Genomic DNA, 23958 nt, shown 5'->3' with positions numbered 1-23958 from the left:
AATTTATAGCTGTATGTGCATATCTTAAAAAACAAGATCTCAATCAACAATCTGTGCAATTTAAGAAAAAGCCAGCAGAAGGAAGGAAATAATAAAGGTTAGAATGGAGATAAATAAAGCAGAGAGTAGAAAAATAATAGAGAAAATCAACAAAACCAAAAGTTTGGTTTTTGAAAAGATCTACAAAACTGACAACTTTTACCTAGACTGACTAAGAAAAAAGAGAAGACTCAAATTACCAAAATCAGAAATGAAAGTGGGGATATTATTACCAATTTTACAGAAATAAAAAGGATTATAAGAGAATACTATGAACAGTTTATACATCAACAAATAATCTAGACAAAATGAGCAAAATCCTAGAAATACACAAAGTGCTAAGACTGACTCAAGAAGAAATGGAAAATCTGAATAGACAACTTTAACTGGCAAGGAGGTTGAATCAGTAATCAAAAACATCCCAAGTTAGTCTTTGGCTGGTGAACAGGATGTAGTCTACAAGAAATCGAAATACAATCATGTACACCTCAAATTTATAGCATGCTATAAATCAATGTTACCTCAATTAAAAAAAAATCCCAAGAGACCCAGAAGGCTTCACTGGTGAATTCTACCAACCATTTAAAGAATTAACATCAATCCTTCTTAAACCGCTCCAGAAAGCTGAAGAAGAGGGAACACTTCCTAACTCTCTATGAAGACAGTGTTACCCTGATACCAAAATCAGATAAAGACACTATAAGAAAAGAAAATTGCAGACCAATATCCCTTATGAATACTGATGCAAAAATCCTCAACAAAATACTAGCAAACAAAATTCAGCAGCATATTAAAAAGAATTATACACCATGACCAAGTGAGATTTGTTCCCAGAGTGCAAGGATGGATCAATACACAAAAATTAATCGACATAATATACCACATTAACAAAATTGAGGGAAAAACCCACATAGTCATCTCAATTGATGCAGAAAAAGAATCTGACAAAATTCAACACACTTTCATGATAAAAACACTCAATAAACTAGGAATAGAAGGGAACTCCCTCAATATGATGAAGGCCATAGATGAATAACCCATAGGTAATATCTTACTCAATGGTGAAAGACTGAAAGCTTTACCCCTGAGATCAGGAATAAAACAAGAATGCCTGTTTTCACCACTTCTATTCAACATAGTACTGGAAATTCTAGCCAGAATAATTTGTCAATAAAAGGAAAAAAAGGTACCTAAATTGGAAAGGAAAAAGTAAAATTATCTCAGTTTACAGATGACATGGTCTTAGATGTAGAAAATCCTAAAGAATCCACAAAAAATTGTTACAGCTAATAAATTAATTCACAAATCAACTGTATTTCTATACACTTGGCAACAAATAATTTAAAAAACAATTCCATTTATAACAGCATCAAAAATAATAAAACATGGGGCCGGCCTGGTGGCGTAGTGGTTGGGTTCATGAAGTCCATTTCAGCAGCCTGGGGTTTTCGGATTCAGATCCTGGGTGTGGACCTACACAACACTCATCAAGCCCCGCTGTGGTGGCATGCCACATAAGAAACAGAGGAAGACTGGCACAGATGTTAGCTCAGGGACAATCTTCCTCACCAACTCCCCTCTCCCTGCCACCCCACAAAAAACCCACTTAGGAATAAATTTAACTGAGGAGGTGAAAAACTTGTACGCTGAAAACTATAAAACATCGCTGAAGGAAATTAAAGAAGACAGACCAAAACAAATGGAAAGACATCCCATGTTCATGGATGGAAGACTTAACATTGTTAAGATGACAATGCTACCCAAAGTGATGTACAAATTCAATGAAATCCCTATCAAAATCCCAAGAGTGTTTTTAAAGAAAAGAAAAACTCATCCTAAAATTCATATGGAATCTCAAGGGATCTCAAACAGCCAAAATAATCTTGAAAAAGAACAAAGCTGAAAGACTCATACTTCCTGATTTAAAAACTTACTACAAAGCTACAGTAATCAAAACAATCTGGTATTAGCATAAGGATAGAAACATAGACCAATGAAACAGAAGTGAGAGCCCAGAAATAAACCCTTACATACATGGTCAATGGATTTTTTTGACAAGGATACCAAGATCATTCAATGGGGAAAGGAAAGTTTTTCCAGCAAAAGGTGCTGAAAAAATTGGATACCCATGTGCAAAAGAATGAAAATAGATCTTTACATCACACATAAAAATTCACTAAATATGGATCAAAGACCTAAATCTAGAGCAAAAGAAAACTCTTAGAAGAAAACACAGGTGAATATCTTCATAACCTTGTATACTTAACACCAAAAACACAAGCAATAAAAGAAAAATAGGATTTCATCAAAATTTAAAACCTTTATGCATCAAAGAACACTATCAAGAGAGCAAAAAGACAACTCACAGAATGAGAGACAATATTTGCACATCATATATCTGATAAGAGATTAGCATCTAGAACACACAAAGAATTCCTAAAACTCAAAAACAAAAAACAAACAATGCAATTAAAAAATGTGCAAAGGATTTGAACAGCCATTTCTCCAAAGAAAATATACAAATGGCCAATAAATACATGAAAAGATGTCCAACATTATTAGTCATTAAGGAAATGCAAATCAAAACCACGATGAGTCACCACTTCACATACATTAGGATGGCTATTATCAACCAACAGGAAATAACTATAGGTGAGGATGTGGAGAAACTGGAATCCTCACACATTGCTGGTGGGAATGTAAAATGGTGTAGCCACTATGGAAAGCATTTTGGAGGTCCCTCAAAAAAGTGAATATAGAATTATCATATGATCCAGCAATTTTACTCCTAGGTTTATATCCAAAATAATTGAAAAGAGGGACTCAAAGAGATATCTGTATAATGTTCATAGCAGCATTATTCACAATAGCTCAAAGGTGAAAAAACTCCAAGTTTTTTCAACAGATGAACAGATAAACAAAATGTGGTATATACATACAATGAAATATCATTCAGCCATAAAAAGGAATGAAGCTTTGATACACACTCCAACATGGCTGAACCTTGAAAACTATGCTCACTGAAATAAGCCTGACACAAAAAGATAGATATTATATGATTCCACTTATATGAGATATCTAGAGTAGGCAACTTCATAGAGACAGGAAAGTAGAACAGAGGTTACCAGAGGCTAGTGGGAAGAGAGAATGGGGAGTTACTGCATAATGGGTGCAGAGTTTCTGTTTGGGAACATGAAAAAATTCTGGAAATAGATAGTGGTAACAACTAACAACAATGTGAATGTACTTCATGCCACTGAATTGAACACTTAAAAAAATGGTAAATTTTATGTTATATATATCTTACTACAATTTAAAAAAATGAGTGGGTTCTCAGTTTTTCCCCAAGAAAGATATCAGGACTTTAGATTTTCTTTCTTTCTTTTTTTCCCCCCAGGAATAAAGGGGAAGACAGGCTCCAAACACAGCCTCCATTTACCTATGTCTTAACACCTATGAATGGACTAATTTTTTTTTTTTTTTTAAAGATTTTATTTTTTCCTTTTTCTCCCCAAAGCCCCCCCGGTACATAGTTGTATATTCTTTGTTGTGGGTCCTTCTAGTTGTGGCATGTGGGACGCTGCCTCAGCGTGGTTTGATGAGCAGTGCCATGTCCACGCCCAGGATTCGAACCAACGAAACACTGGGCCGCCTGCAGCGGAGCGCGCGAACTTAACCGCTCGGCCACGGGGCCAGCCCTGAATGGACTAATTTTTAAATATAGCTCTTCCCCCTTGTTAAACGATTACAGAAAAATTGAAGAAAGAAAACAAAAGGATTAATATCAAAACTCTGCATTATTGGCATTTTGTATGACTTTCTAGTCTTTTTAATAATGAAGCCAGGGGCTGGCCCCATGGCCGAGTGGTTAAGTTCGAGCGCTCCACTGCGACAGCCCAGGGTTTCACCGGTTCGAATCCTGGGCGTGGACTTGGCACTGCTCATCAAGCCATGCTGAGGTGGACCCACAACTAAAAACATACAACTATGTACCGGGGGGCTTTGGGGAGAAAAACGAAAAATAAAATCTTAAAAAAAAAAAAAAAGAATGAAGCCAAATGTATGCCCATAATAAATTCCTACAGTGCTTGACTACAGAATAACTGAGTGCCAGTCTCTCATTAATAAGTTACCAGATCTGGTTGCATGTTTCACAGTGGCCTAAAGCACTCTAGTCCTCTCATTTTACTTGGAGATTTTTAAACAGAGAATAGTATGACATTACTTGTGACACATTCTGCTTTCTGAAGATAATGCATTGTTCTTTCTGTTCTCCTCTGGAATATAGAGAACACTTTGTTCTTTCCCTTAAAAAACGACCTGGCTACCTAAATCCAGAAAAGCTTTCTTGATGCTTTTGGTTAAAAGCATCTGAAAGTGATATGGTAAGTTATGGGCAAAGAGAAATCTGTTTTAAGATTTCTCTTTTCACTTGGCCAATTCAGTTTCTCTTGCCCAGGAATTAAAAGACACACAACACAGAACCACAAATCTCCATGAGTTTCAGATATATGTTTGATAAACTTAAGAAATGAGAAAAAAAAATAAAGTAGGTAACTCAAATGAGTTTCCTCCCATACTTCCAATTCACTGTCCTGGGAAGAACTGGCATCAGCTTTCCTCTTGCCCCGATTCTTGCCAGTCATGTTTTTCCTGGACTGGTCATCAGCATCTTTACTTGGTGTAGTCTGGGACAAAGATGGGCCTGTAGAAGGGTCTCCTGGAAAGGAGAAAAGTGAGACATATACTGCCAGTAGTCACAGGTTATACAAGAACCAGAGCAGGAAGAAGGTCAGCAGGTTCTCTACCCTTAAGAATCATATTGCTGAGATAAAGCCTGGAAAACCAAACTTCACCTAAGCAATCTGAGAACGCAGACCTAGGCATTGAGCATCAACAGCTCCTAACATCACAAAGAGAATTATAACTACAATTTATATGCCTGCCTCCCAATGGAAGAACATATCTATGATGTTGTTTTGCCAAAAAAAAAAAAAAAACAAAAGACGCTGAATCTAAACAAGCTTCTAGATCACAGTTTCTCAACTTGCCACAACTGACATTTTGGGCTAGATAATTTTTGTGAGGGGATGTCCTGTGCACGTAGGATGTTTGGTTAAGCATCATCCCTGGCCACTACCCACTAGATGCCAGTAGCACCCCCTACCCAGTGTGACAATCAAAAAACATTTCCATACATTGCCAAACCTTCCCAGGGCAATGCAAAATCACCTCTAGTTGAAAACCACTGCTCTAGTTCCACTTACCAATTTACAATAAAATACAGAGGGCAGTAGGACACGTTAAACTACTCTATGAGAATATAATCAGCAAAATTCAGACTGGGAAATGATATGGGATAAACGATCCAGTTTCTTCAACTAATAAAGTACCAGGGCAAATAAAAAAAGAGATGAGGAAATTTAGAGGTTAAAAGAGCCAAAATACATATCCACCAATCACAATGTATGGACCTTACCTGGATCTTAATTTAAACAATTAAGACAAACAAACTGTAAAAAGAAAAACAGAACTCCTAACATAGATGAGAAAACTGGAAATACAAATCCCTTTTGGTATTTTATGATATTAAGGAATTATTGTTGAATTATTTTAGATGGGATAATGGTGTTGTGGTTATACTAATGAGTATTTATATTTTAGAGATACGTTGCCTGGAATTTGGGGAGGGAATTGGATGAAGTATAGTTGAAATAGGATTGCCTATGAGTTGTTAATTATTGAAGATGGATGATGGATACATGAGAGCTCATTATACTATTCTGACAACCTCTACGTTTGAAATTCTCCATTATTAAAAAGTTAAAATTGTTATGAAGAACAAAGATATTTAGAGAAATGAATTCAAAACTAAGGCATCAACACATGTAATGATTTCAAAGTTACGTAAGTTTGAAGCAGCAACCATATGTATGTCCATTTATTTAAAAGACACGTAAAAGCAAGATGCACAGAAAGCTGCTTTAACTAACGTGGAGCACTGTTTTTAAAAATGAATCAGTGCTAACAAAAAACAGTCCTTCCTCAAGTTACGTGATGCGACAGTGAACCACCAAATTTTCAGGAAAAATAGAGATAAATAAAAAGTATGTGCACATGTATTTAAAGCCTTTATGTCAGGGTTTTTTTAACCTGGACATCATAATTCATCAACACATTTCAAAGCTAAATGTTTAAGTTTTAAATGTTTAGGTTTAAGTTTGTAGATTAAATATTATGCATTTCTTTGGAGGGAAAGGACTATAGCTTTCCTCAGAATCCTTTTTTTTTTTTTTTTTGAGGAACATTAGCCCTGAGCTAACATCTACTGCCACTCCTCCTCTTTTTGCTGAGGAAGACCAGCCCTGAGCTAACATCCGTGCCCATCTTCCTCTACTTTATATGTGGGACGCCTACCACAGCATAGCTTTTGCCAAGTGGTGCCATGTCCACAGCCAGGATCCGAACCGGCAAAGCCTGGGCCACCGAGAAGTGGAACATGCGAACTTAACCACCGCGCCACTGGGCTGGCCCCTCCTCAGAATCTTAAAGGGATCCTCGACATAGAAAAAGTTAAGAACTACTGCTCTGAGACCTTAGCAGAAGTCTAAAATATGCACAGACTAAAACTGAGTCCTCCAACTTTTACACAATGTGCCAAGAATCTGAAGTCCCCGTGACAAGTATCTCAAAGCTACAAGAAGGGCAGAGTGGAAGTCATAAATGCAGTCTTTTCATTCTTGGTACTTTTCTGTTCACAGCATCAGGTATTACATTTAGTTTGCTGATGACTCATCATAGCCGGTTCCAATGTTTAAATACTCCTCACCTGTGAGGGAAAGCCAACAGCATGGTAACAGTGACTTAGACCAGGTAGTAAATGGACACTACCTGTTGGATGAAGTACCCTTAAGCCAAAGCTTTTGGAGCTGCATTGCTTACCAGAGGAAAGTCTCTGTGCTGCAGGCGCAGGTACCATCACACTAGGCTTCTCTGTCTGATATGTGGCTGCTGCTAACGTGGTACTCTCAGCATCACTGTTAGTCTGGCCTGTGACTCCAAAGCTGGAGCTGGGGTAGCAGGCCTGGTATTGACTCTGACCAAGGATAGTATAGGTGGGATAGTCCTGTAGGCCAAAAGGAATAAAGGAGGAAAATAAGACTCTTAGAAAAAGCATAACATTGATTTCAACACAAGAGACTTTCAAGTCCCTCTTATTCATAATTATTTTCTTAAAACATTAATTTGACTTCTCATTTACCTATCTATATCTTCCACCTAAACCAATGATTTTCAAAATGCATTTTGTGGAAACCTGAGAGTCAAGAGAAGTCTCAGGGGCTGTCTTTGGGAGGAGGGGAAGGCTGAGAGGGAAGGGTCCGATGCACTCTATACACAATATCCCTTTTTCTACTGTAACAGATCTTTTTCCCCTATTTTATGTACTGAATTTCTATATCAATTCCTGCACAGAATTTCTGAAGGGAAGACTCTCCTCTTTAAGGAGTTTATGAACCACCGCACTATATGGTAGTGTTTCTAAGGACAGATGAGCTTAAACAAAAAAGCGCATATCCTAACATTAAAATTTCCCAGTTTAAAAACCGAGTATCTCTTTCTTTTTAAAATAATGAAGTTTTCTTTAAAAATGAAATTTCTTTAAAATATTTGGAGGGAACTTTTGGTGGTTTAATGGGCACCTATATGTCAAAACTTATCAAACTGTACAATTTAAATCTGTGCAGTTTATTATATGTCAATTACACTTTAATAAAGCTATAAAAAATGGGTATGATAGCTAAAATACATACTTTAAAAAAATTCTATTGATATTGATGTTGGCGACAAGTAGAAAGAAGCTAACTGACCAGACAAATCATTTATAAAGAGAACTGAGCATCCACCACAACCCAAATATAATTCACAGTGTATATGTTTGTGTATGGGTGGGAGAAGGAAATATTAAAGAAAATAATATATTCATACTAGCTCAACTAAAGGGAGTTAAAAATCTAGCAGGAGAGAAGACAAATTTCTAACAAATTGGCAATAAATTATACGTCAAATGAGTGAAATACAGAGGAAGACAACTATCACTACAGATTGCGACAGAGAGCTTTCTGAGATAGAGGAAATAAGAACACGAATAGGAAAAGGTTTACTAAGGGACCAGAGATGTTAAGTTTGGGTGAAATGAAGGACCTCTGTAGGCTTGAATGAGTGGTTAGGGAACATCACTTGGATTCTTTAGGCAATGGTGTATAGCTTGCGTGGGGATAGGAAATCAGGACTATCAAATTCAAATCAACAAATAAAAATACAAACAGATTCTGAGCAGGTGAGTGACAGGATAAAAAGTGGCACTCAGAAAATTAATTGGATAGTGTTTCAGAAAATGGACAGGTACAGGAGATGAGATGAACAGTTAACTATAGTAATTCAGGATAAAAGCGGAAAAAAAACAAAACATAGGAAATGACAGCAAAAATGAAACAGAAAGAAAGAATTCCAGAAATGGCTGGATTAGGGATGGATGAGGAAAAAAATCAAAGATGACTGGTCTGGTTTTAGGCCTAGGTTTATTTAAAAAAATGGTGTCATTGACAAGAATTCAGAAGTCATAGGGAAAAGTGGTTTCACTTTTGGAGGACAAGGAGACGGAAGAAAGGATAGAATGAAAGGCTGGTTTTGAATATGGCAAACTTAGGGAAATAGCAGGACACTAAACAAAAAAATGTCCATCAACCAGCAAGAAGCTTACAGATATCATGAAGTCAGGACTAGAACCTTAATTCTGCAGGCAGTAAATGGACATTGTGAATGCAGTTAAACATTCCTAGGGACGAAGTAATCAACATGTGGAAAACTAAACAGACTGTCCATGACAGAAGACAGGATCAAAAAGAAAAGCTATGAAAGGAAGAGAGAGAGACAGTACCCTGAAGAGTGCCAATAAATTTCTGTGGACTAAAAGAATGAACAAATGCAAGAATAGTCACACATAAAAAATGAACCAGAGTAGTAATGTTAATTGCAACCAAAAAAAAGAGATCCATAGAGACAGCGGTTAACAATACTAATCACTGCAGAGAAAACAACAAATAAAAACAACAAAAACAACCCTGAAACACTGAAGATGTTTACCAGTGATCTAAGCATAAAGAGTTACTATAACAGTGATCAAGAGCAGACCACAAAGAATTCACAAAGGAATGAGTGGCTAAATAAAAAAGTGAAAGTAATATTTATTCATTCCACAAATAGTTATTATGTGCCTTTAATGTGAGCGCCAGGCATTTTCTGAACTCTGGGAATATATAAGTGAACAAAATAGAAAAACAAATCCCCACCCTCACGAAGGGTACATTCTAGTCGGAATTGGGTAGAAGGTAGAGACACACATAGTAGATAAAGGAGCAGATAAAACCATATCATTAAAAGGCTTAGGAGAAGAATGAAACTGGATGGTAGCCTGAGAAACTATCCAGGGCCCTAGTTCTGAGGGCATTCAAAAGGTCTCTCCACAGCCCCTACTGGTTGTTTCCCAGATTGGCAAATTGATCATGGAAAGAAGAGAGGAAGAGCCAGTTAGATGAATCATATCAAACAGGGTGAACAAAAGCAGCACTGTACCTGGTTTGAGATGCTGGAAACTGCTGCTGTTGGAATATTGGCAACTGTAGATGAAGTGGATATCAGGCCGGCATTTGTGCTTGAAGCTATAGGATTGAGAGTGTTAAAAGATATTACATGAAAGGGTAGAAGACATTGGAAATATATTGTGTCTTAGGTAAACAGATCTACAAGGAGATAAAGAACACTGGCAAAGGAAACAAATACTGGTTGTGTTCTTTTGCATGCCATACCATAATTTAGACTTACAAATAAAACAGTTCAAATATTTCTCTGTTTCAACTTGAGTCTTCAACTCTTCTTACTAAGTCCTAGAAAGATACATAATACAATGCGCTGGCTCACACTAATGATACCAATGAAATCAGAAGCTAAACCAAATCACTCCAGTCCCTCTTCTCTGGCAGTTGAAAAACGATTCACCTGCAATGTGACCTACTGACAATCAGTAGAAACAAGAGCTCTGGTCAATCCACATGTAAATCCTGCACTGTGGCATTTATGGTCACATGCCCAAAATTAAGCCTTTTCTGATAAAAAGAACTACTTTGAGAAATAGAGCTGGTCCTCCAAGTTCTAAAGTGCTTGGACTTGCTTCTTGTGTTCTACTCAAATTATGAATTATTAATGTGGATCAACAAACACCATGATCTGGCATTTAATGATTTTATCAATGAGCCTGGAAAAACTTGGAAAATATTAACTATTCTTCTGGCCAGGTAAAAATGTACTCTATAAGTTACTTAGGCTGCTTGTCTTAGGACAACGAATTTGGGTTAAGTTTCTCATACCTTTCGATCACAGATTCCACCACAGTTTTAATCAAATCCTCAGTGACTAGTGTTAGCCACAGTGACCTTTCTCAGGTGGACAATGTAACTGAAATTGCGAGGTACTGGTCTTTAACTCCTTTCTCTCACTTACCATAAGCACACTTAAGACATGGTTCCCAGTGCAGTCAAACACACCATAAAGGTTCACCATCAGGTAGACTTCACTATCTGACTACCTATCTCATTAGCAACGAAGTCCTCTAGAGGGAAAGTTAATTGGAAAACCTCCATTAAGAACAGGGCAGGTGAACACATGCAGCACAAACATGACAGTACTGGTCAAAACCAGAGGGAATTTTTATCCCTTTCCCCAAGGGTACTCTGTTTAGAAGAAAGTCTAGAAGGGATTAAGGTAAATTAGATATAAGAAGCAGCTATTGCTACAACCCCAGCTTTCAGATGAAGAACCTGGGAGAAAGAAGAGTTAAAGTAATCTGTCCACAGTCATGGAGCTAGAGGTAGACAGCCAAGATGACAACTGGGATCTCCCAATTCTTCATCCAGTGCCCTTTCCTCAGAGTCAGTAGCTGAGCAAGGGATCAGATTTCCTGACTATCCAGGGAGATTTTCTTTTCTTTAGTTCCCCTCAGGGGAACTAAAGGACTCTTAAGAGTTTACTTTCTTTTTTTTTTTGAGGAGGATTAGCCCTGAGCTAACTGCTGCCAATCCTCCTCTTTTTGCTGAGGAAGACTGGCCCTGAGCTAACATCCATGCCCATCTTCCTCTACTTTATATGTGGGATGCCTACCACAGCATGGTGTGCCAAACGGTGCCATGTCTGCACCTGGGATCCGAACTAGTGAACCCCGGGCCGCCAAAGTGAAATGTAAGCACTTAACTGCTGCGCCAAGTGCCGGCCCAAGAGTTTACTTTCTTAAACCCAACAACTACACGACATAGATTTTTATAACCCTACAGATGGTATTTCTTTCCACCAATATTCACCTTCTCTACTATGGCCTAACCTTTTTTTTTTCCTAAGGAGAAGTACTAAGAAATTACTGTACACAGCCTAGATGACTCCATAAGCAATTTTTAATCATTCTTATGGGAAAAGAATTTTGAGTAGATTCCAGGTTCTATTACCAGTCCATGATGCTGGGAGGCCTGCAATAAAACAAACTGAACATAGGTGATTTAAGGTGAGAAAAAAAATGAAGAACTTAGTGTCCTAAGTTTCTCTCTCCCAGCAAAGTCCATTTCTAGCTCAATTTTTCTTTGGCCTTCATTCTAGCGCATACTCCTCTTTTCCTCCTATTTACCTTTAATTCTGCTCTACTTTCTTAATAATTTATAAATGGTTAGAGGTACAACATTCATATCTGATCTCTACACACATGAGGAAAAAGGTACTCTGTCTGTCAAAGTGGTTTTATAAATTTAACAACTTTCAGACCACTTACTCAATTGGGCTGGAGGCAAAAAGGTGGATCTTAAAACAATTGCCCATGTACTCTTATTTTCTCGGCAAGGAAGTTTAATGACTTGATTAGCTAACTGTTGATATTGTCGAAGTTTTCCACAAGTACCATACTAAAAATTACAAATTACTCTCAGCAATAGTGGCTTCGATTATAAGAAATGTTGGCCTGCTGACCTAGAAAGTTTATAGGGTTCATTAAGACTTCTTTCTCCCATTCAAACAAATATTCATTCAGCAAACCACGATCTACTATGCACCCAGAATCTATTTCAGTCACTGAAGAACAGAATAGTGAACAAGACAAAGTCCCTGTCCTCACGGAGTTTAAAATTCTAGTGACAGAAGTTAGAAGATAATTAAACAAATAATATTTATTTAGGCTCTTGTAACCATCATTGAGCCCAAGCTAAACTCACCTAAAAATGTACACAGTCACTGCATGCCCTACCTCCACAGAGCTAGGACTAGAAAGCCAGGCACCTCAAAAAAAGTACTGATCATCCTGCATAAATATATACATATGTAGGTCTCAACAAAAAAAATATTCAATCACAAATTTAAAAAACAAAAGCAGCAGCAATAAAACATGCAATAAAAAGTACAAATTTGGGGTTGGCCCAGTGGCGCAGAGGTTAAGTGAGCACATTCTGCTTCGGCGGCCCTGGGTTCGCAGGTTCGGATCCCGGATGCAGACATGACACCGCTTGGCAAGCCATCCTGTGGTAGGTGTAGCACGTATAAAACAGAGGAAGATGGGCAAGGATGCTAGCTCAGGGCCAGTCTTCCTCAGCAAAAAGAGGAGGACTGGCAGCAGATGTTAGCTCAGGGCTAATCCTCCTCCTCAAAAAAAAAAAAAAAAAAGGTACAAATTTAGAGGATCATATAAAACCGAAGGGGTAACTCCTACTAACATATATCTAAAGGCTATTAGTTCTCCAAATGCCAATGGCATGGCCAACTGTTTTTGGATAGTCCTCACTCCTGTTCTGATAATGGAGCTGTGAAGTCAATAGAAAGACACAGCTTCTGAGAACTATGCCCCACTAGCAGTCCACCTAATACAGTCAATATACAGAGATAGTTTTAATCAGAAGACTGTGGTTATAGAACCGTGAGGGACAACTCAATTAAATGACATTGCCCCAAAGCTGGAGGGTTAACAGTACCTAAGAGCTGGTGCAAGATTTACTTTGTACCTACCTCTCTAATTTTACATATGTCTCTCCACTACCCTTGCTCGCCCTGGCTTTCAGGCTACCTTACTCAAAACAAAACAAACTTGTTCTCACTTGAGGAACTTTTGCAATGTTGTTCGCTCTGCCTGGACTGTTATCCCTGACCTGTTCTTCTCACCCTCTCAGCATGATGGCTCCTCCTCAGCATGTCTACTTCCTCAGAGAGACTCTCTCTGACCTCTCTACTAAAACTAACTCCTTTCTTGTTTTCCCAGTCATAGCAATCTATTCTGTTCTCCTTTCAGAGGACTTTTCAAAATCTACTTATTTATTTACTTGATGTTTTCTGTCTCCACTACTGTCTGTAAGCTTCATGAGTGCAGAATCTGTCTTATTCATTATCTCCAACACATCCAGCAAAGCAACTGGCATATAGTAGGTGATGCTCAATAAACATTTGTGGGATTCGGTATATCATGTATGCATGTATATTCATGTATAACTTGTGGGATTCATGAATAGCATGTCGAAGGCATCAAAAATAAGGAAAGTCTGAAAAACTGCACAGTCAAGAGGAAGCTAAGGGGATACGACAATTAAATGAAACGAAAAAGAACATCAGGAAAAAACTAAGGAAATCTGAATAAACTATAGACTTAATAATAATAATGTACAAATATTATTCATTAATTGTAACAAATGTTCCATTCTAATAGGAGATGTTAATAACAGGGGAAACTGTGTGCAGAGTGGGGAAATACATAACTCTGTACCATTTGCTCAATTTTTCTCAAATCTAAAACTATTCTGTTTTTTTGGTGAGGAAGATTGGCCCTGAGCTAACATGTGTTGCCAAACTTCCTCTTTTTGCTTGAGGAAGATTGTCGCTGAGCTAACATCTGTGCCAATCTTCCTCCACTTTATATGTGGGACACCACAACAGCATGGATTGATGAGCAGTGCCTGGGGTCCAAACCCATGAACCCCAGGCTGCCAGGACGGAGTGCGCAAACCCAACCACTACAACACTGGGCCGGATCCAATCTAAAACTATTCTAAAAAATACAATCTGTTAAAAAAAATCTCCTGGTCAATGAAAGACTATTGTGTATTACAATATTAGAGTCCAAAGACATTCATTAAAAGTCAAGACTGAGTTAAAATTAACTTTGAAATTTCTGAGAGTCATTTTGCCCCTTGAATATTAATCATTTAAACCATCTCAACTGAAGAAAATAACCAGATTGGGCCACAGAGTCACAGACACTCCAGGAAAAGACTGATATAAAGAAGCCAGATCTGCTTAGTCAAAGGGTTTTCATGAGCAGTGAGTTATAAACTAAAGAAGAGGTTTTGATCAGAGTGATCAAGCCAGAAGTAGAATTTGGTTTTTGAGATAATTTCCCTAACTTCCTCAAAGAAGAGAGAGGCTATGGTCAATTGTAGAATGCTCTGGGGTGGGATACCAAGACATTGCTGTTTTGACCACTTAAAAAAAAATCAATACAATGTCCTTTATTTTTATTCTGTGGAAGGACTGGGTAATTCCATAGGCGGAAGGGAGAAGCCCTGTACAGCTACAGTCATTATCCATGCTAAAGAAAACGAAAAGTGGGGGTGAGGAGAGTGATATTGGTAGCAGAGAACCCAGGTAATTAAAATCTGCCAGTAATATCGGTATTTCATTTCAGCCAATTGTTTCAACTTGTTTTCTACCAATTTTTTCTTCAGAATAAAAGGCAAAAAGTGATAAGCTGATGATTAACTTCTGCTTTAATTTCAACTCCGTGCCGAAGTTCCAACAAACAATAAAATGGGCTAATAGGTTAACCAGAAAAAGGGAGGAAAAATGAATCTAGATATTTGTCAGTATAGGTTCTCAATTATGGGACAGTTGATATTGATACCATGACTTCAATACTGAAAATCGTAACACTGCACTCATGCTCTGGGGTCAGACTGCCAGCTTATCTTCTGACTTAACTATTTACAAACTTTGTGACCTAGGACAAGTTACTTCGCTTTTCTGCGTGTTATGTTCCCCATCTGTAAAATGAGATTAATAATAGTACTCCCCTCATAGGTGTGTTGTGAAGATTACATAAGTAACACTTATCTATCGCTTAAAACAATGCTAAGAACATACTAAGCACTTAATAAATACCAGCAATGGTCATTACTAGCAAAATGGGGGAAACTAGGTTAATCAATCAAAAGGGAAAAATGTACCAACAGATAACAAGTTAGGATAGTGATTAAGTTTAAAGGATATTCCATGACCCTTTAAAATCAATGGGTCCTAAAAGACCCCAAAAAGGTGGTTCCTCTTCTTTTACAAGGAGGGAGAAGAAAGCATAGCTTTCAGGTTCCTCAAGTTCCAGATAGAACTACAGAGGAGTGGTGGTTTGACACTTTGGAAGAGGGTTATTAATACAAAAGAAGAAAACTCCTGGCCTTTCTTTCACGATCTAGGTGTAGTCATCAGGGATATATCTGTTTAGAAGGGACCTGGCTACCAGATTTGCCTGTAGTTGGACCCAAAAAGCCTACCAATCTAGAGATATACTTCATAAAAATGAAAGGAGGTAGAGGAGAAGACAGACCAAGTCATGCTCTTGAGTGTTTTCCCATTTTAGAAGAAGGGGGAGGGGACAAATAAAAAAAGAAGGGAAAATAAATTAAAAAAAGAGGAGACTTGATAAACAATAGAAAGTAACAGTAGCTCAGAACAAGGTCTTAGGAAAGTAGTGACTAGCTCCTTCCCAATGGACAAAGCAGAAGTAGTTCTCAATCATTTAACTGAAAACAGGTAAAACTGAAAAGCAAAATATTTTGTTTAATATAATCTACATCAAAATATTTTTTTCATCACCTAAATTCATATCTTAAGAGTACCTCAGACCAGTTTTTGCCGTCACACCCTCACCCCTCTAGCATCCATTTTATAAGGAATAAAATTTAAAAGCTGGGAGAAATCAAGAGAAAGGAGGCAGATGAGAGACCAGGTACACGGACATTAGTTCCCAATCTGGAGCAATGACAAACTGCCTGCATTGGATTTGGAAGGGTAGGCAATTAATTTCATAGTGCCTTTTGAGTTTCTTTGTTCCACTCCTAATATCACAATAATTCTAATCTTTTAGAGGAAAAACTCAGGGAGGCAGAGATGTTTATAAAGTTCAAGCTTTAATGCTAGGCTTTTCATCATGAAATAGAAACAAGACTGAACTTTTTGAGCAAGAAAAATACTCTCACCAAGAAGTAGTCAATGGGGGTGGAGGTATGACAAAACCACAGCAGGCAGCAGCACACACCTCACAAAGCAGCACTCATCTCACATCCCACTCTATTTGGACTTCATATAAGAGAAGTCAGCAAAGTTCTATTCCATGGAGTCTTCCGCTCATTTATAGGACAAAATGCCACTGAGAAGAGACTAGAACAAAATCAGACAGGTTTTCTGGACTCCAACATGCAAAAGGGTCCAGAAATTCTACTAAGCAGTTCACAAAGGCTAAACTACTTAAGAACGACACTCCTAGGCTCTGGTTTGCCTAACACGAAAAGCATGCACAAATGCAAATATCACACCCTTCTATTTTAGAAGACAGAGCTCCTGTATTACCCAATTTGTTTGGAGATACAAATAGATTAAAAACAAAACACAATAATAATAAAAAACACACACAACCATGCCTATTTACCTTGAATGGGATAAGAATAATGTGCTGGGCTTGGCTGGCTTGTGGTTAACCCTGTAGTGCAGGTAAGAACACTGTGTTGACTTGGAGATGGAGTCTGAATTAAACCACTTTCAGGTTTCATACCTGGCCACAATGCACCTGAATCAGATAAATTGGACCAATTACAAACAATACACTGGAACTGAGGAGCATGGTTATGCTTTCAAATATCAGCCAGTAGGTTTAAAATCTAAATCTTAAAACAAAAATAAATTTGCTTGTAAGAGAAAATTGATTCTCCCACTCATAATATACCACAAGCAAATACAATATCAAAGAATTGGGGAATGGGGCCACAGGAACAAAAATCTTGTTAAAACCCCAATAGTGATATGTACATAAGTTCATTTACATGGTTGGAGGAAATCAACCAGGGCTCAGAAAAAGAGCTACTGACACCCAACCGGAGTACTTGCTGTAAAGAGTGCTTGATGTTCATGTACAGTGATAAATCATTTATCCACACTGTCAAGGTGGAAGACATTCCACATAAGTTTAAAATTCACTTACCCATTAAATAAGCACCAAATTTTTCTAAAATCTATTAAATACTTCTCTGCCTTCTTAAGCTGGTTATTTTGTTACCTTTGTTTCTTCTGATTAGGAAAGACATACCTGCTTATTTTTATAAATTAAAAACATTATAGAAATATGTAACTTAGAAAAAATAAAGTCACATATAATCCCATAATCCAGACTGGACCATTGTTAACAGTTTGCAGAAGAGTCACTCACATTTCTTCTATGAATTTACTAATCTTTTTTTCCTTCTTTTTAATAAAAACGGGATTTGTAGATACTGTTCATAATTTGCTTTTCCACATAATACCTCCAAGAGAGATCTTTCCATGACAGAACATATAAATCTATCTCATACTCACAGACATCATGACATAGATATTCACTTTTACTGTATTTTTATCACAATGCTCCTGAGTGATATATTTATATCCCTTCCTGAGTTCTTAGGCAAGGAGGAACATAGTGAAAATACCTTTAGATTTCCCAGAATTATTGTTCCAACATCAATGTTGTGCTGTGCTATATACATACAGAGCTCCCCCGCCCCCCTCCGCCCCAGAGGCTACTGTGGTATGTGAAGACATTGCTTACTACCAATTAGAATTCAGATATAGTTCTATGATTTTTAGGTTCCTATCACTTTGTCTTTTCTCTGTGATCTGCCACTTCTTGACAGTCTCTTGTCTCTGGGTGTATCTCCCTTTTCATTTGCAGTAAACTAGGAGACCATAAACAAAGCTTTGCTTCTACATGAAAGCCTAAGGAGGTCCTTTATGAGTGAACAGTTTTTGTGATAATTTTGGCTATGCAAAAGTCCATTTATAAAAAGCCTCACTGCCTGGTTGTTCACTGTGTGCTGAATAGCTATTGTTGCTGGATCAGTGTAGCTGATGATTACATCCAAGAAGGTTCATCAATCAAACACATTCCAGGTAAGAAACTAATACCAAGGTCTGCACAGCTTCAAATTCAACATTAACCCATTTCATCTACTCCTAATCTGACAAGGATTTTATAAAAATATAAAGCTTTGATAATAAGGACCTTTGCTTCACCAGGGCACTGACACATCTTAGCACAAATCAGATCTGTAAAATTTGTTGATAAGTAAATATAAGAATAGTAAAGGGAGATGTGAAAATCTTAAAAAGTTGACAATAGGATATGGTAACTGCCTTGCCCCAAATTCTTAAAGCATAAAAAAACCAAGTCATATTCTTTTCTAACCTGTTAAACACATGAAATAACTTATTTGAGGAGAGTGAGGGATATCAACATCTCTAGCACGAATTAGGAGGGTTGTCCCCCCCCCTTACTTCATGATCATTTAAAAAAGTCTTGTCCAGGTCAGCCACAGCTAAAGTCCTTGCTATAACTGATTTTAAACAATAAAAATATTTGAGAATCTTATTTCTTAAACATCTAGGAAGTGAAATTTGAATATGAGTGCCATGATTCTTGGTAGCTGAGTATCAAATTTTTTAGTAAACAAATTGCCATTTCAATGTCACAATAACTTTCACATTTACTGTAATCAATGTGATTTTTTTCTAAAAAGATTCTGAATCTGAGTTGTTTGATTTGTGAACATGTTTATTACTATATGGTACTGAAATACGATTTTATTAATAAGAATAGTATTAACTGAGAATGTTTTGCTAGTCTCATTATTTAGCATATTTTCTTAAAGTTTCAAAACGTAAAATGTCTATGAACTAGTCCTCCTTGTAAGGTAAAAACTTAGGGCAAAATGTCCAAGATAGTAGAGGAATAGCTACTTTTGAATGTTTTTGGCCAGAAACACGAAGAAGTTATTTAATACATAATTATTTCATGAAGAATAGAGGAATCAAAGACAGTATGGACACTCCCTCCAGCATCACCGGAGCCCTGCTCTTTAAGCACGTAAATATCTTCCTTTAAAAGCATCCTTCCCAGAATTCAAGTAATAGGTAACATGACCAAATGGTTTGGCTATAGAGCACTATTGCCCACAGCAAAGATGAAACCAAATACTGATTTCCCTGCCTCCTAGCTCACTGCTCTATGCCTGTAACTACAAAGCTTCTTAACTCATTCTAAGCACCAAGAGCCTGATGTGGAGCAACAGTTGGTCTAACAATGGCAAAGTCTGTCTCTGAGTGCTATCCCCCTGCTGCCCCATACTGGGGTCTTATCACAAACTACCCAAGCTTCTCAGCACAAATACTTCACTATTGGTTAGTCACTAACCAAACTAATCTGAGTAGTTCAGTTTATAGTAATACATATCAGAGTAGTGGATCTTTAGAGAAGATTAGTTTGGTTAGTAACTTAAGCACATGTCAACGCTAGGGAAAAACACATGAAAGAATATCTTGGCTTGTTGATTCAGTAGGTCACTGGGATGAGCTATTATAAATTCTAAGTAATTTAACCTGACTACTTTTCCTAATTATAAAATAAGCAGATGTATATTATAGAAAATTAGGAAAATACAGAAAATGTAAAGAAAAAAATCGTGTAGTCTCACCACACAGAAAAAAAATACAGGACATTCTTGCTTTTGCACGGGATTGTATTAACTGAAACCTGTGAATATTGGAACTGTGTCCTTGCTTTGCACGGTTCCATGGTACCTGAGATCAAATTTGTAGTGCCTATAGTCTTAACATTCACACTTTTTCTTCCAAATTATTCTCTATGCATGCATTTTTAAAAAATACTTAGTGTATTGTGTTTTCAGTTTATATACTGCTTTTTTCAGTAAATAATAAACTGTTTTCTTAAGATAAATATTCTTTATGAACATGATTTATAATGGTTACGAAGTTTCCTATTCTATGGATACAGTGCAATTTAACACATACCTTTTGATTCAATATGCAGATTGTTTCCAATCTTTCGCTGTTATAAATAATGCTGTGATGAGTATCTTGGTTAGTAAGTGTTTGTGAGTATCTCTATTAGTTCCACAGGACAAATTCCTAGAAATGAAGTTACTGAGGGAAATGGCATGAACATCCTTAAAGCTCTTATATATATATTGTCAAATCTCTGTCTAACATTAAAGTTCTTCTAAAAGAAGAACAGTGGCAGCTAAGGCAATCTTTTATGAGTCCCTAAAAATAAATGGGTACCGTTTTCCTCACACATATTCATTCAGATCACTGGAAGTTAATCCTCTAATCCTCTTTCTGGCATTCCACCACATTTCTATACAGCTCTGAAAAGAATATGACCACTATTCCTGTACTGTTAAAGAGTACTCATAATATAGGCTTCCTAGACTTCCTCCAGTCTTTTCTCCTTTCTTCAAGAGGAGGAAACTTTTAAATTTCAAACCCAATTCTGAAACTATCTTTTCATACAGACCTAAACTTATGACTATTTCTGGAATTAAACAGATCTGGGTTCAATCTAATCCCAGGCATTTACTAAGTGTATGACCTCAGGCTGGTCACTTAATCCTTCTAAACCTGTTTCCTCATCTATTAAAAAGGATAATGCTATGACTTACTTCTTAGGACCGCTTTGAGAGTTAAGTAATAAGACAATACAGTAAAGTGTGAAGTACTTATTCTTAGCATACCGTTTGGTATAGTAAACACTCAATAAATATTAGATAGTATTATTATAATGAAATTTTCTGTAGCCTTGTTTACATCTGAAATAAAATAACACACTAACTAATCTAGTTTTAGTGCTAATAGGCACTAAGATTACCAAAATCTTCACAAGAAGAAAGAAATGAAGTGTTTTCTATTTGAGAGACACATTAAAAAGAAAAAAGGCACATGTTAAAACATAAGAAAATGTCTTTTAAAAATAGTCACTTTAAAAAAGTATTACAAAAATCTCTTTATAATTTCCTTTATAAATTCTGAGAATATGCCATATCTGTCATTCACATCACCTCAACTTAAATCTCTCTCTATAAGTCTCCTATTACTTAAAGTCAAATTAAGCTAATGATCATCTCTCTCTGAATTACTGACAGAAGAATCAATGAAACAAGTCTCCTTCACCCCTAAATACCAAACAAAAACAGATTACTAAAAAGAGCCCATTATTATCAATATTTCTTCACAATATAAACAGTTTCCTTCAGGTTTTTAACAAGGATCTATCTGTTTTACAGAATATTTCTTCTTTCTTTAATACAAGGGAAATGCATAATACCTAGGACCTATATGCACAAGGCACTATGTTAGGTATTCCATAATCTGAGTTCAGAGGTATAATAGGAGTTTTATTTAACACTAAACAGCAGGTATGATCAACTGTTCAACAAAGTCATAAAGGGCTTTGGGCTTGCTAATAATGAATTTAAATCAAAACAGAGGCTAAAAAAACCAATATGAAAATACTTACTTTATACTTGCTAGCCTCTTACTAGCCAGCTATTGAAAAATTAGTTTTAATGTACACAAAAAGAAATAAACACAAATGGAGATTTCTGCTTCCAAAAGGACTGCTGAGTCTTGGCTAGTTAAACACATCACAGAAAGATTTTAGTACACTGGCTGATAATGACAGGCATGAAGGCATGGACATACAAACAGGAAACATGACCATTTCTGTTTCTCGTCTCTCGTGAAGTTATCAACTACCACTATCATTAAACATAACCCCCAATTTTTGTTTCTATTAGTTATCAGGAGCCAAAGAATGCCAAAATCCTAAAAGAAAGCTATCACTATCATAAAAGACTAGCCAATGGGCAAGGGAAAAGCAGGAATGTAGCCGAAAGCAGGCAACGCTAATACATCCAGAATCTCTGGCGATCTGTTTAGAAGATTTTTCTAATTTCCAGCTAGTTTCAGTAAAGCCCACAGAGATATAATTTTATTAACATACTGCATATTTCAAGGTAATACAGCATTCTCTCAATTTTCTGACACCAGTTCTAGGGAGGGGGCAATAAAGCCCACCACATATATCTATCAATTAACAGAGAGAAAAACCAGCATAGATATTATGTGCCCAAAAGAATCTCAAACTGACTTCTAGTAAATCTTTCTAATTTATAGTTCATGTCCAGGATATCTAAAACCAAAGAACAAAACTCTCTACGCACATGATAAGGTCATACAAAACTGGAGATTTCCCCCATTCCAAGATGACTTTTTGGTTCAGGAGAGCAACAGTTCATCAATTTGGGGCAACGGGGAGGAAGGAGAGAGAGAAACTGACCCCCACCCCAAAAAGAGAGTAAACTCTAAGATACAGTCTACCTGGATATTTAGATTACCTGATTTTAGCAAGAAATTGACTATCTCAAAATGTATTTATTATGCTTACCTAACCATGGCACCAAGTTTTATAGAAACTAAGTCAGATCAATAGTAACTCCTCAAAGAGTTTTCTAAACACTTAAAGATTGCAAGCTTTACAGTCAATACTCAGTATCTTGGAAATAGGTGAATTTTAGTAGATAAACAAACAAGTATTGAAAAGTTATGATTTTTATATTACATGCATCAAATATACTATTGGAAAGTTGCATACCCAACTTCTATCACACCTGTAACTGAGTAAGTGCTCTGCAAAGAATGACCCATCTCTCAGCTTCCTGATGAGCCATGCTTGCTTTTTGGGGAAAGATGGAAGTTTCTGGCGGATAAAATCAACATTCTTAGAAACTGCTTATAATAGGATGTCTTACCAAAAGGAGGTAGTCCATACGTTTGGGTTGCCTGAGGGTAGACAGCATAAGGTTGGGACTGCTGTAACGTCTGGTACTGAGTCTGTCCAGGGTAAGCAGTTTCCGAAACAGGAACTGAGAGGATATGTGCATAAGGTCTAGAAAAGTTCAAGAAAACAAAAACGTACATGTGTGATTTATTTTAGCAATGAAAAATAACGTGAAATAGCTACCACCACTAAAAGCAATGACTCAGCAATGAGGAGACTAACTTTCCACATAAAACGTCTCTTACTATGGTCAGAAAGGAGAACTAATTTTTCCTTTCCTGGTTCTACTATCACCTACCTAAGAAACAATTTTACGGAAAATTTAATAGTTTCCAAATATCCTCCCAAGGTCCAAATACTATGCTACAAACATTTGTGGTGTGCTACTTGCAAGGGCCTATGTGAGATACAAGGATGGATCAAACTTTTTATGTCCTTATGTCTACATACAGAATAAAACCCTAAAATAACAGAAAGCCGGATAAAACATGAATTGCAATTGGCTCTTGTTCTCCACCCAACCATCTGGACCAAACTAAAGTTCTGAGAGGAAGAGCAGGACTTGGAAAAGAGAGTGAGGCTGGTCGAGAAAAGGCAAGCAACCACGTTAGAAAACGGGGAGTAGGGGTAGGCCCCAATGTCCCCAGATCAAGCGTACAAAACAGGAGCAAGGTAACTAATAAAATCTGGGAAGTCTCAGACGGGACTCAGAAGCTCCCCACTGATATTTAGGCGAGTATACAGTCACTGATTGGTGCCAACGACATCAGGTTTAACTAGGGATTTGAATTCCTCAGTGAAACTTCTGGGACTTTAGACTAGACAGATGATCTGGTCTTTACATTCATGCAATAAGATGGTCCCACATTTTATGCACTGAATTTTCACTACTAGCTATTTTATTTGGTGAGTTA

The 23958-nt window shown here is 37.0% G+C and overlaps 1 protein-coding gene across 14 annotated transcripts in view; it reads right to left on the bottom strand.

The window, feature by feature from the left end:
• The window catches only part of EYA3 (EYA transcriptional coactivator and phosphatase 3), a 101088-nt gene that overhangs the window by 25475 nt on the left and 51655 nt on the right, over positions 1 to 23958 (bottom strand). For 12 of the 14 annotated variants that reach the window (XM_070510601.1, XM_014853610.3, XM_014853614.3 and 9 more), the window contains 5 exons: positions 23016 to 23152; positions 16808 to 16945; positions 9673 to 9758; positions 6982 to 7165; positions 4620 to 4759 (listed from right to left, as the gene is read on the bottom strand). In XM_070510601.1, coding sequence (XP_070366702.1) covers positions 4620 to 4759; positions 6982 to 7165; positions 9673 to 9758; positions 16808 to 16945; positions 23016 to 23152 — 685 coding nt within the window. The remainder of the gene's footprint in view (positions 1 to 4619; positions 4760 to 6981; positions 7166 to 9672; positions 9759 to 16807; positions 16946 to 23015; positions 23153 to 23958) is intronic. The other 2 variants (XM_014853615.3, XM_070510599.1) reach the window with 1 other exon arrangement.

Source organism: Equus asinus, chromosome 5, assembly GCF_041296235.1.
Source record: "Equus asinus isolate D_3611 breed Donkey chromosome 5, EquAss-T2T_v2, whole genome shotgun sequence".
Classification (NCBI taxonomy): Eukaryota; Metazoa; Chordata; class Mammalia; order Perissodactyla; family Equidae; genus Equus; species Equus asinus.
This window is presented reverse-complemented; position numbering and strand designations above follow the sequence as displayed.